Raw genomic sequence first — 12,411 nt, forward strand, 5'->3', positions numbered from 1 at the left:
CACGATACTTGGGTCACGATACGATTATATCACGATATATTGCGATACTGCGATATATTGCGATACGATACATATTGCAATATATTGTGATACAATATATATATTGCGATATATACATATATCACAACTACATATTGTGTTTCTATATATGTTACAGGTAAATTGGCATTCCAGGTAAATTGGAAAAGAAGCGCTTGTTTTCACCGCCCCCCAGGCAATTCTGTAGAACCAACGCTAGAGGGCAATGCAAGCCAGACATGAGTCCCACACCACACACGCAGGCATGCACACGCGCACAAACGAGCACGCACACACGCATGCGCGCACACGTACGCGCGCGCACGCACGCACGCACGCACGCACGCACGCACGCACGCACACACACACACACACACACACACACACACACACACACACACACACACACACACACACACACACACACACACACACACACACACACACACACACACACACACACACACACACACACACACACACACACACCCGCAAACAGCCTTATTCCATGCAGTTAAAGCACAAGGGGGCGAGCCTGAGGGGGCGGGGCTGGCGGGCTATGTTAGTGCAGTGAGTGGCAGTTGGGGCAAACCATAGAGGGGCAAACGCAGTCCCCACAACATCGTTTACGATTCTGTGCCTATCGGTACATAACTCGGACGGTGCTTAGTCGACTAGCAGACCATCGGCCGGTCGTCGCGGGCACTCGCGCCTGGAGGCACTCAGGCTCGACTCCTCGGCCTCAAGGTCTGCTGAGTCGGCGCACCTCCGTCATGGTCCAAAACTATACTTTATCGGCGAAAAAAAGTAGTCTGCGGTTGTTTGAAAAAGTAATGTCCCAAGCGGGAGTCAAACCCAGACTCCCAGTGGTAGTGGATGGGGAGTCCAATGATTATCGAAGTGCGCCACTGAGGCCAGTATGTATGTATATCCATGTTGTCGTCGTCGTCCTCGCATCAAAGCCCTGCCTCGCAGCCCTGCCCCGCGCCTAAAAACAAGCGCTCCCCTTCCAATTTCCCTGGAATGCCAATTTACCTGTGACATATACACTACATATTGAGTAGCTGCAGATCAGTGATAGGTTCTTTGAATGTTTTTTCATAAAGCCTGCATCTGCAAAAGCAAAAAATCGTTTTAAAAAAATCGCGATATGACAGCCTGGAGTATCGATACAGTAACGCGAAATAAAATATCGCGATATATCACGAAATCGATAATATTGCCCATCCCTAGTTACAACAGGTGGAGGATGAGAGCGAAAAAATATATATGCACCTAATTTGGATCAGACATTACTTATTTATTTTCTGTCTTCACGTTTTTATTAAAAAAAATATAGCCACTGAGTAATTCCGTTTATGATTAGACTGATAGACTGGTTGACAATGCTGCACCGTGCAGCCAGCAGAACCCATTCACACACTGATGACAAAAGCATTGTTTTATGATTCCAGAAGCGTTCGCCAGAGACCAGAGTCTCCAACACCCAGCCTTCTGTCTGTGAAGAGTGACCGGTGTAAAGGAGAACCTCCTGTCTTCAGTGATGAACCTGGACTTCCAGACACAAAGTATGTGAATCCTCCTACAATATACATAACACTATGACATGACAAAGTGATATCATGCTAAGTTACATGTGCAAATTACTATAACACATGACATGTTTTATAGTATTGTTAGTATTGTTATATTTTCATGGTGGTGAAAATCACATGACACACACACACACACACACACACACACACACACACACACACACACACACACACACACACACACACACACACACACACACACACACACACACACACACACACACACACACACACACACACACACACACACACACACTAGGGCTGCACAACATGGACAAAATGTCATATCTATATTAATGCCAAATCTATCGATATTATCCTTAAAATTATATTCGATATTTTAAGTGTTGCAACAGTGAAAACAAAAAAAAACATATTAAAAAAATAGTATAATAACAAGTCTTCATTTTAAGTGCTATTGGGTTCACACACTTGTTATTTGATAAGTGTAGCAACAGTGAAATCTAAGCATTCTTAAAAAAAAACAGCATGCAACAAGTTAATATATTACTCTTAATTCTAAGTAGCGTGTTGGGGTTAGTACACTTCTTATTTGATATTCTAAGTGTAGCAACAGTGAAAACTAAGCATTCTTCAAAAAACATAGTTAAAGTGTAACAACAGTGAAAAATAGGAATTCTTCAAATTTCTTGCTCTTAGGCCTATTGTGAATCCGCTGACAGTAAGCCTAAAAGGTGGATAAAACCCAACCTTTCCTTTAAAAAAATAATAAAATCTGATTCCAGAATATCAAATGATACAACAATTGTTCTCACAACACGTTGCAACATGACATGTGGGCTTGTAGATTGGCTGTTTTTAGCAAAGAGATTGGTTGTATAGGTGGGGACCTCCAGACACAAAATATGTAAATCCTCCTATGCAATATACACAACACTATAACACAACAAAGTGATCTTATACAAGTGTAAACTACTACAAAACAATACATTAACAACAGTGTGTCATGACGATTCGATCCCATGATATTTTGACTGGAAGTTTAACGCTGAGCCTAGCATGGCACGAGGCAGCCGGTAGAATTGGAGTTCAGTAGCCTCACAGCCTGGTCTGCTCTGCTTGCTTGAACCCACCTCCTGTCCCGCCTCCCACTCTCACTGATTGGACGGGCGGGAGAACCAATGAAATTAAATGCTGCCCTCAGAAGGCATTCCAATGAATATAAGTCTAACGTTTCTGCACACATAAATCACACACAGGTGTGACTGCAGGCAGGGCCATGCAGTCATGCCCTTATAAGGGGATTGGTGGGGCGGCTCCCAAAAGTATTTAGGATGCTAGTTAGGATAGGTGGGGCGTCCACTTATGATACTTAGGATTAACTGGTGTACCCCTTCAACTCTCTGATCAATGTTGAAGAACTATTGAAGAAATCTTACCAAAGTGTGGATAAGAATTGTTTTATGATTCCAGAAGGGTTCACCACAGACCAGAGTCTCCAACACCCAGCCTTCTGTCTATGAAGAGTGACCAGTCTAAATACATGCCTCCTGTCTTCAGTGATGAACCTGGACCTCCACACACAAAGTATGTGAATCCTTCTACACTATACACAACACTATGACATGACAAAGTGATATCATGTTAAGTTACATTAAACTGAAGAAATAACCTTTTCTTCAATTCTACAATTGTATAAAAAAATGATTTAAATTGCAATAATATTTTTTATGATATCTATAGAGCAGTGGTTCTCAAAGTGTGGTCGGGGACCCCGAGGGGTCCTTGAGAGAGCTCCAGGCAGTCCACAGTAAAACAAGGAACAGTTTAACCTCTTTAACCCTATTTTATACATTGTTTGGGATAGTTTATCTACAAGATCACAACACATCCAATTACTGCCCGTTTTGAGCTTGTAGATCTGTATTTTTTTTGGATAAATCTTGTGAAAATTGTGAAAAGTTTGGACACAAGACATTAACTATCAGTGTCCTTCATTGTAGACTTTCATCCCATTTGCACTGAGCATTTTCATACACACACACAACACCAACATAATGTCATCACATGACACACACACGCACACACACCCGCACGCACACATACACTAGGGCTGCACGACATGGACAAAATGTCTCTATATTAATGTCAAATATCGGATATATTAATATCAAATTTCATATTTGATAGTTCAAGTGTGGCAACATTGAAATCTAAGCATTCTTCAAAAAACAGCATATAACAAGTCAATATATTACTCTACTTACTATATTATAATTTTAAGTAGCCTATTGGGTTCACACACTTGTTATTAGATATTCTAAGTGTAGCAACAGTGAAAACTAAGCATTAATAGCGAGTCAGTTTTACTCTTATTTTGAATTTCTCTGACCTAAAGTAAAACGGTTACTTTAAGCAAGCTCTTATTTTGAAGGCCGACCATCCGGAAGTCAAGTGTTTACTCTCGTTTGACTTGACACAGTGCTATTGGCACTGGCTTGATGAACATAATAAGTCAAAGTCACGGCAAATCACTGAATTCAATAAAACAAACGTCAATCCGACGAATGGACATAAACAGTCGAGCTTTTCATACGGAAGGCTTGTAGCAACTCATAATGTAATAACGGCTCATAATGTAATAACGGTTCATAATGTAATAATTTAAATGTGAGCAGGCCTGGTGTTTCGGGCATCAACTCGCGAGTTGAAAAACAGTAGAAACTAGCTAAATAACCTTTTTTTTTTTTTTTGCTGATTATTTTTTTTTTCCATATTAACACAGTTCGAATGTTGAGGAAGCTTTCAATCCCAACAGATATCCTTTTTAGAAACATTAAGTGGTTTAAATTACATTACAAACACAGCAGTGTTTCTGTGTGTTTCTGTCGGTCTTGTGGGGGCGGAGAGTGGTTTTAACTTGCAGGGACAACATTAGCATGAGTGGTTTTGGTTGGTCGTTGGCCCATTGTTCTCCGGTTACAAGCCTAATCCCCACCCATCAGTTTCGCTTGTACAAGGAATTCCACTGCCCTGTGAGGGCTCAAGAGTAGTGAAAATAAACAAAACCATTTCGCTACTCACCGAAACAAAGGCTGTTTTGTGTTGTTGAAAGTCTATTCTCGGAGGTGGGAAGCCTCTCAGCACCCCACCTACTCTGTAAAATACACTTTTTGGGCAGAAAATAAAATATGTCTGCGAGACGGAAATTATTTTTATTTACTCCACAGTGCCCTCTACAGATTTGGTTAATGGTAAGTTCAAATTGTCCAGATCTGTAGAGGGCGCAGTGGAGTAAATACAAATAATTTCCGTCTCGGGGACATATTTTATTTTCTGCCCAAAAATTGTATTTTACAGAGTAGGTGGGGTGCTGAGAGGCTTCCCAACTCCGAGAATAGACTTTCATCAACGCAAAACAGCCTTTGTTTCGGTGAGTAGCGAAATGGTTTTGTTTATTTTCACTACTCTTGAGCACTCGCAGGGCAGTGGAATTCCTTGTACAAGCGCAGAGCCCTGGGTCTTCCAGGGCGGGCGTTAGAGGGAACTCACTAACGCTCTGGACAAGGGCTAGGAAGCGGCCAGTATTGCGTTAGTCTTTTTCGGGACAGAATCTAGTTGTATAAACAATATAACATTGTAGCGAACACAGCAGCTAGGTGAGGGCAGCCCCAGCTAAACAACAGGCCGCTCGACGTTCGTATGGAAGTATTTCACTGAAGATGTGGACAAAACAACTGTGGAGTAACGAGGCTAGGAGCTTAGCATTGTTAGCTCGCCGCCAAGCGTCATGGCAGAACGTACACCTGGTGTGTATCATGGTGACCATGAAACTGACCATGATACTGACCATGGTACTGACCTGACCTTGATACAGACCATGATACTGATACTGACCATGATAATGACCATGATACTGACCATGGTACTGACATTAAACTGACCATGATACTGACCATGATACTGATACTGACCATGATACTGATACTGACCATGGTACTGGCCATGGTACTGATATTGACCATGATACTGACCATGATACTGATACTGACCATGGTACTGGCCATGGTACTGATATTGACCATGATACTGACCATGATACCGATATTGACCATGATACTGACCATGACACTGATACTGACCATGATACTGGCCATGATACTGATACTGACCATGATACTGACCATGATACTGATACTGACCATGATACTGATACTGACCATGGTACTGGCCATGGTACTGATATTGACCATGATACTGACCATGGTACTGGCCATGGTACTGATATTGACCATGATACCGACCATGATACCGATATTGACCATGATACTGACCATGATACTGATACTGACCATAATACTGACCATGATACTGATATGATACTGACCATGGTACTGACCATGATACTGACCATGATACTGGCCATGATACTGATACTGACCATGATACTGACCATGATACAGACCATGATACTGATACTGATACTGACCATGATACTGACCATGGTACTGACCATGATACAGACCATGATACTGATACTGATACTGACCATGATACTGACCATGGTACTGACCATGATACAGACCATGATACTGATACTGATACTGACCATGATACAGACCTTGATACTGATACTGATCATGATACTGACCATGATACTGACCATGATACTGACCATGGTACTGACCATGATACTGATACTGACCATGATACTGACCATGGTACTGACCATGATACAGACCATGATACTGATACTGACCATGGTACTGACCATGATACCGACCTTGATACTGATACTGACCATGATACTGATACTGACCATGATACTGACCATGGTACTGACCATGATACTGATACTGACCATGGTACTGACCATGGTACTGATACTGACCATGGTACTGACCATGATACTGACCATGATACTGATACTGACCATGATACTGATACTGACCATGGTACTGACCATGGTACTGATACTGACCATGGTACTGACCATGGTACTGACCATGGTACTGACCATGATACTGATCATGATACTGATACTGACCATGATACTGATAATGATTATTATGATGATATTATGATTATGATTATGATTATTTTCTCAACAATATGAGACATTATTACATTATGAACTTTTATTACATTTTAAGCGGCCACGTGAGATTTATAATGTAACACATTGTTACATTATTACATTATAGAAAAATCTGTTATTACGTTATGCGCTAATTTTTTTATTACATTATGAGCTGATTATTACATTATGAATTTTTATTACATTTAAATTATTACATTATGAACCGTTATTACATTATGAGCCGTTATTATATTATGAGTTGCTACAAGGCTTTAGGCAGCTTGCTACATTAAGGACATTTCAGACGACGGCTAGTAATTCATTTTCAATGAAAGGCGAGTGCAGGTCTTGCTCTATGAAGCAGGAAGGAGCAGTCTCCTTACAAGTATGCGCCACACACACACACACACACACACACACACACACACACACACACACACACACACACACACACACACACACACACACACACACACACACACACACACACACACACACACACACACACACACACACACACACACACACACACACACACACACACACACACACGTCCCGTGCCAGAGTTGAACTTGTTTTCAACACGTTGACGACAACGTAACGTGCAGAGAAACTGAGCGTCCCTGTTTTTCCTCGGACAATATACACACTGTAACACTATACAATATACACACTATAACATGACAAAATGACCTTGCAAAGTTACTATAAAACAAGTCATGTTCATGTTCAATCTTTAGCTATTGACAGTAAGTTAGTGTGCTGTTTGTGAATGAAGTCGTACAAATCACAACAATGTAGTGTTCAGTGGTGAAGCGATTGATTGTTATCTCTGCCAGGCCGATGGCCAAGCCCAAGATTATGTTTTTGCTACCCTACTTCTATCAAAATGTGAAATGGATTTACTTTGTTTGTATTAAGAAATATAATAAAAAGCAATTATAAGCTATCCAATATTCAACATGAAATAGGCAGTTAATTGATCAGGTTTTGTTCTAAAGCTGATCTAGGTTCTGTACAACAAAGACCATGCGTCCCCAGCGTGCATTGGGTGCCCACCCGCTCCTGCCTGGTCCCAGCCTATACTCGCGTTCTGGCTGCGCCACTGCATAGGCTACAACAGATATAAAATGTTCACAGGGACCCCTCCAGCCCACTGACAGTGTTAGTAGTAGTGTCATGGATCACATGGTGTAATGTGGGTGTCTATAAATGCTGTGTGATGTTTCCGGCCAGTTAGTAAAGATGCCACGTTTGGTTTCACCTTAACTTGTGCCTCACTGTGTGATCTTTCTTCATTGATGGCGCTTCGTTAATTTACGTTGTGTGGGGTATCGATCAAAGCCAAGAGTCAGACAGTGGTGGTACAAGCCCAAACATGGGTCTTTCTTCAAAGAATGGCACAGAGTTACTGCATAAATGTTCAAATCGTAATAAGGGTAAGTATCTAGCACGGTGAATAACTGTTAACACAGGTTCTTCCCAGGGTCGGGGCTCAGTTTAGACATCAATTATCCAGCACGGTGCGACACAGTTTCAAAGGGGGGGGGGGGGGGGGCAGTGAAGCTCCGGCTCACACCTCAGGCTCAGAGAGCATGGTTTATACAGTGGATCACTTATTTTACGGGGCAGACCTCTCCCCTGGCTGTCGGCCTCGTTCTGTCCTCACATTACGGGCTTTTTGATAAGTTCCATACGGTGCCTATAACATATAAGAGACATAACTTTAGCGGACATTTCACTTAGCAAACACAGAGCTTTGGAAGGGAAACAGTGGAGTATTGTCTTACCGCCTGGCGCCCGTCCTTCACCATGGAGAGTCAGAATACTAGTGAGAGAGACAGAGCAGAGAGTGTTTGTAGCCAACGCCCGGCCTGTCACACAGGTGCGCTGAGTTGGGGCTGATCGAGGAGGTAGAGTGGCAGGTACCGCCCCTCGATGACGCAGCCTAGGCTGCAGCGCTGTCTCTTGGTCTTCTCTCTGTCTCTCCTCCACTGTCTCCCCATGGTGAGGCGCTTACCTGCCAGGCGGTCTCGTAGTGAGACTCCACAGTTGTTAATTTAACTTTGGGAGTGTAACCAAATGGACCGACGGTTCCAGTTTGTACCTTGGGGTAACAAAAACACCCAAGATGGCTCTTTTAAGAGCCACAGCAATTATGTTCAGCATATTGATCATAATTCCTGCTATACTATATTGTTTATGAGCAGCATCAGTTCCTATGTCTCTACAAATACAGCTGGAATTTTGTCTTTCCCCCGCGTTGCTGGTCGGTTGGATTTGGATGAATCAAACCAAACATATCCTACAGAACAATATCAATGCTGATTGACTGTCAGGACGCGATGGGTGAAGTTGGGCGAAGCGAACATCGCTTCACTTGGATTTTTTCAACTGGAGCGAAGATACCGAGACGACGTGTCGCGTCGCCCCGTTCACGTCGCGCCCGGTCACGCCACAGTGAGTCTTTTTGGGGCTTTTTATGCCTTTATTGATAGGACAGTAGACTGACAGGAAATGGGGAGAGAGATGGGGGGAGACACACAGCAAAGGTCGTTGGGATCGGGAGTCGAACCCGCTGTCAAGCTGGATTACCAGCGTATGTGGTATGCGCCTGGACCGCTAGGCCAGCGGGTGCCGACGATGGGTTTTTGCATTGACTTTGTATCTAATCTTCAGGTCTGAACGCACCTTTACTGTTAGAGTTGGTTCTATATTAACCACATGAACCCTAGCATACCTATTCTGGGCAAATATAGACATTTAGTGAAAATAGACAATTATTCCACAGAAATAGCCTACAGCAAGCTCACAACGCATTGCAGTGCCACATGTTGTGAGCTTGTAGATTGGCTATTTTCGCTATTGACTTGTATTGTCCTGCACAGTGCTTGCTGGTGAATAATGTGATGATATTTCCATATTCACCATTCTACTGAATAATGTGATGATATTTCCATATTCACTATTCTACTGAATAATGTAATTATAGTTTCATATTCACTATTCTACTGAATAATGTGATGATAGTTTCATGTTCACTATTCTACTGAATAATGTGATGATAGTTTCATGTTCACTATTCTACTGAATAATGTAATGATAGTTTCATATTCACTATTCTACTGAATAATGTAATGATAGTTTCATATTCACTATTCTACTGACTAATATAATGATAGTTTCATGTTCACTATTCTACTGAATAATGTAATGATAGTTTCATATTCACTATTCTACTGAATAATGTAATGATATTTTCATATTCACTATTCTACTGAATAATGTAATGATAGTTTCATATTCACTATTCTACTGAATAATGTAATGATAGTTTCATATTCACTATTCTACTGAATAATGTAATGATAGTTTCATATTCACTATTCTACTGAATAATGTAATGATAGTTTCATATTCACTATTCTACTGAATAATGTCATGGTAGTTTCATATTCACTATTCTACTGAATAATGTAATGATAGTTTCATATTCACTATTCTACTGAATAATGTAATGGTAGTTTCATATTCACTATTCTACTGAATAATGTAATGATAGTTTCATGTTCACTATTCTACTGAATAATGTAATGATAGTTTCATATTCACTATTCTACTGAATAATGTAATGGTAGTTTCATATTAACTATTCTACTGAATAATGTAATGATAGTTTCATATTCACTATTCTACTGAATAATGTAATGGTAGTTTCATATTCACTATTCTACTGAATAATGTAATGATAGTTTCATGTTCACTATTCTACTGAATAATGTAATGATAGTTTCATATTCACTATTCTACTGAATAATGTAATGATAGTTTCATGTTCACTATTCTACTGAATAATGTAATGATATTTTCATATTCACTATTCTACTGAATAATGTAATGATAGTTTCATATTCACTATTCTACTGAATAATGTAATGGTAGTTTCATATTCACTATTCTACTGAATAATGTAATGATAGTTTCATATTCACTATTCTATTGAATAATGTAATGATAGTTTCAATATTCACTATTCTATTGAATAATGTAATGATAGTTTCATATTCACTATTCTACTGAATAATATAATGATAGTTTCATATTCACTATTCTACTGAATAATATAATGATAGTTTCATATTCACTATTCTACTGACTAATGTAATGATAGTTTCATATTCACTATTCTACTGAATAATATAATGATAAGTTTCATATTCACTATTCTACTGAATAATATAATGATAGTTTCATATTCACTATTCTACTGACAAATATAATGATAGTTTCATGTTCACTATTCTACTGAATACTGTAATATTAGTTTCATATTCAATATTCTACTGAATAATGTAATGATAGTTTCATATTCACTATTCTATTGAATAATGTAATGATAGTTTCATATTCACTATTCTATTGAATAATGTAATGATAGTTTCATATTCACTATTCTACTGAATAATATAATGATAGTTTCATATTCACTATTCTACTGAATAATATAATGTTAGTTTCATATTCACTATTCTACTGAATAATGTAATGATAGTTTCATATTCACTATACTGAATAATGTAATGATAGTTTCATGTTCACTGTTCTACTGAATAATGTAATGATAGTTTCATATTCACTATTCTATTGAATAATGTAATGATAGTTTCATATTCACTATTCTACTGAATAATGTAATGATAGTTTCATATTCACTATTCTACTGAGCTTTGAATGGTCAGGCCCCGAAATACCTAACCGACCTGGTCCCATGTTATATGCCATGGAGGGTATTACAAAAGGTGACAGAGCCTTTCAGGCTGTAGTTCCCAGGCTTTGGAATGCTCTTCCACATTAGTAGAGGCCCTAGGAGGGGTCCACGCGCGACTGCTTATTTTTTTTTCTAGTTTGGATTTTTGGCATCCATAGAACCTCTAATATTGGGATTTTGATGATCCCAAGAAAAAAAGTGGTCCCAAGTGTGTTTTTTTCAATGTTTTATTACCCCTATGAGACCTGGGAGATGGCAGGCTGGAACGCCGGCGAGAGTGTCTTTCGGAGACTGTGGAACGCTCAAATTTAGACGTAGCCCAAAGATAGAGATACCATTTGATTCCAGACAACCTCAGGTTTCCAATGAGACCTAATGTAATCACGACAGATGCACGACAGTGGTCTACAGACACACTAGAGTGATCTACAATGCACTAGAGTGGTCTACAGACACACTAGAGTGGTCTACAGATGCACGATAGTGGTCTACAGACACACTAGAGTGGTCTACAGACACATTGTAGTGCATATGTAGACCATGTACTGCATCTGTAGACCACCGTAGTGCATCTGTAGACCACTCTAGTGCATCTGTAGACCACTCTAGTGCATCTGTAGACCACTGTTGTGCATCTGTAGACCACTGTAGTGCATCTGTAGACCACTCTAGTGTGTCTGTAGACCACTGTCGTGCATCTGTAGACCACTCTAGCGCATCTGTAGACCACTCTAGTGCATCTGTAGACCACTCTAGTGTGTCTGTAGACCACTGTCGTGCATCTGTAGACCACTCTAGTGCATCTGTAGACCACTCTAGTGTGTCTGTAGACCACTGTCGTGCATCTGTAGACCACTCTAGTGCATCTGTAGACAACTCTAGTGTGTCTGTAGACCACTGTCGTGCATCTGTAGACCACTCTAGTGTGTCTGTAGACCACTCTAGTGTGTCTGTAGACCACTGTCGTGCATCTGTAGACCACTCTAGTG

At 40.2% G+C, this 12,411-nt stretch overlaps 1 protein-coding gene across 1 annotated transcript in view; it reads left to right on the plus strand.

Annotated features, from left to right (window-relative positions):
* Positions 1-12,411, plus strand: part of LOC308102372 (uncharacterized protein) — a 1,220,233-nt gene that overhangs the window by 16,973 nt on the left and 1,190,849 nt on the right. The window contains exons 9-10 of the mRNA XM_080452057.1: positions 1,473-1,586; positions 3,048-3,161. Of these exons, the coding sequence (XP_080308183.1) occupies positions 1,473-1,586; positions 3,048-3,161 (228 nt within the window). The remainder of the gene's footprint in view (positions 1-1,472; positions 1,587-3,047; positions 3,162-12,411) is intronic.

This window comes from Gymnoscopelus braueri (assembly GCF_963280865.1).
Source record: "Gymnoscopelus braueri genome assembly, chromosome: 15".
Classification (NCBI taxonomy): domain Eukaryota; kingdom Metazoa; phylum Chordata; class Actinopteri; order Myctophiformes; family Myctophidae; genus Gymnoscopelus; species Gymnoscopelus braueri.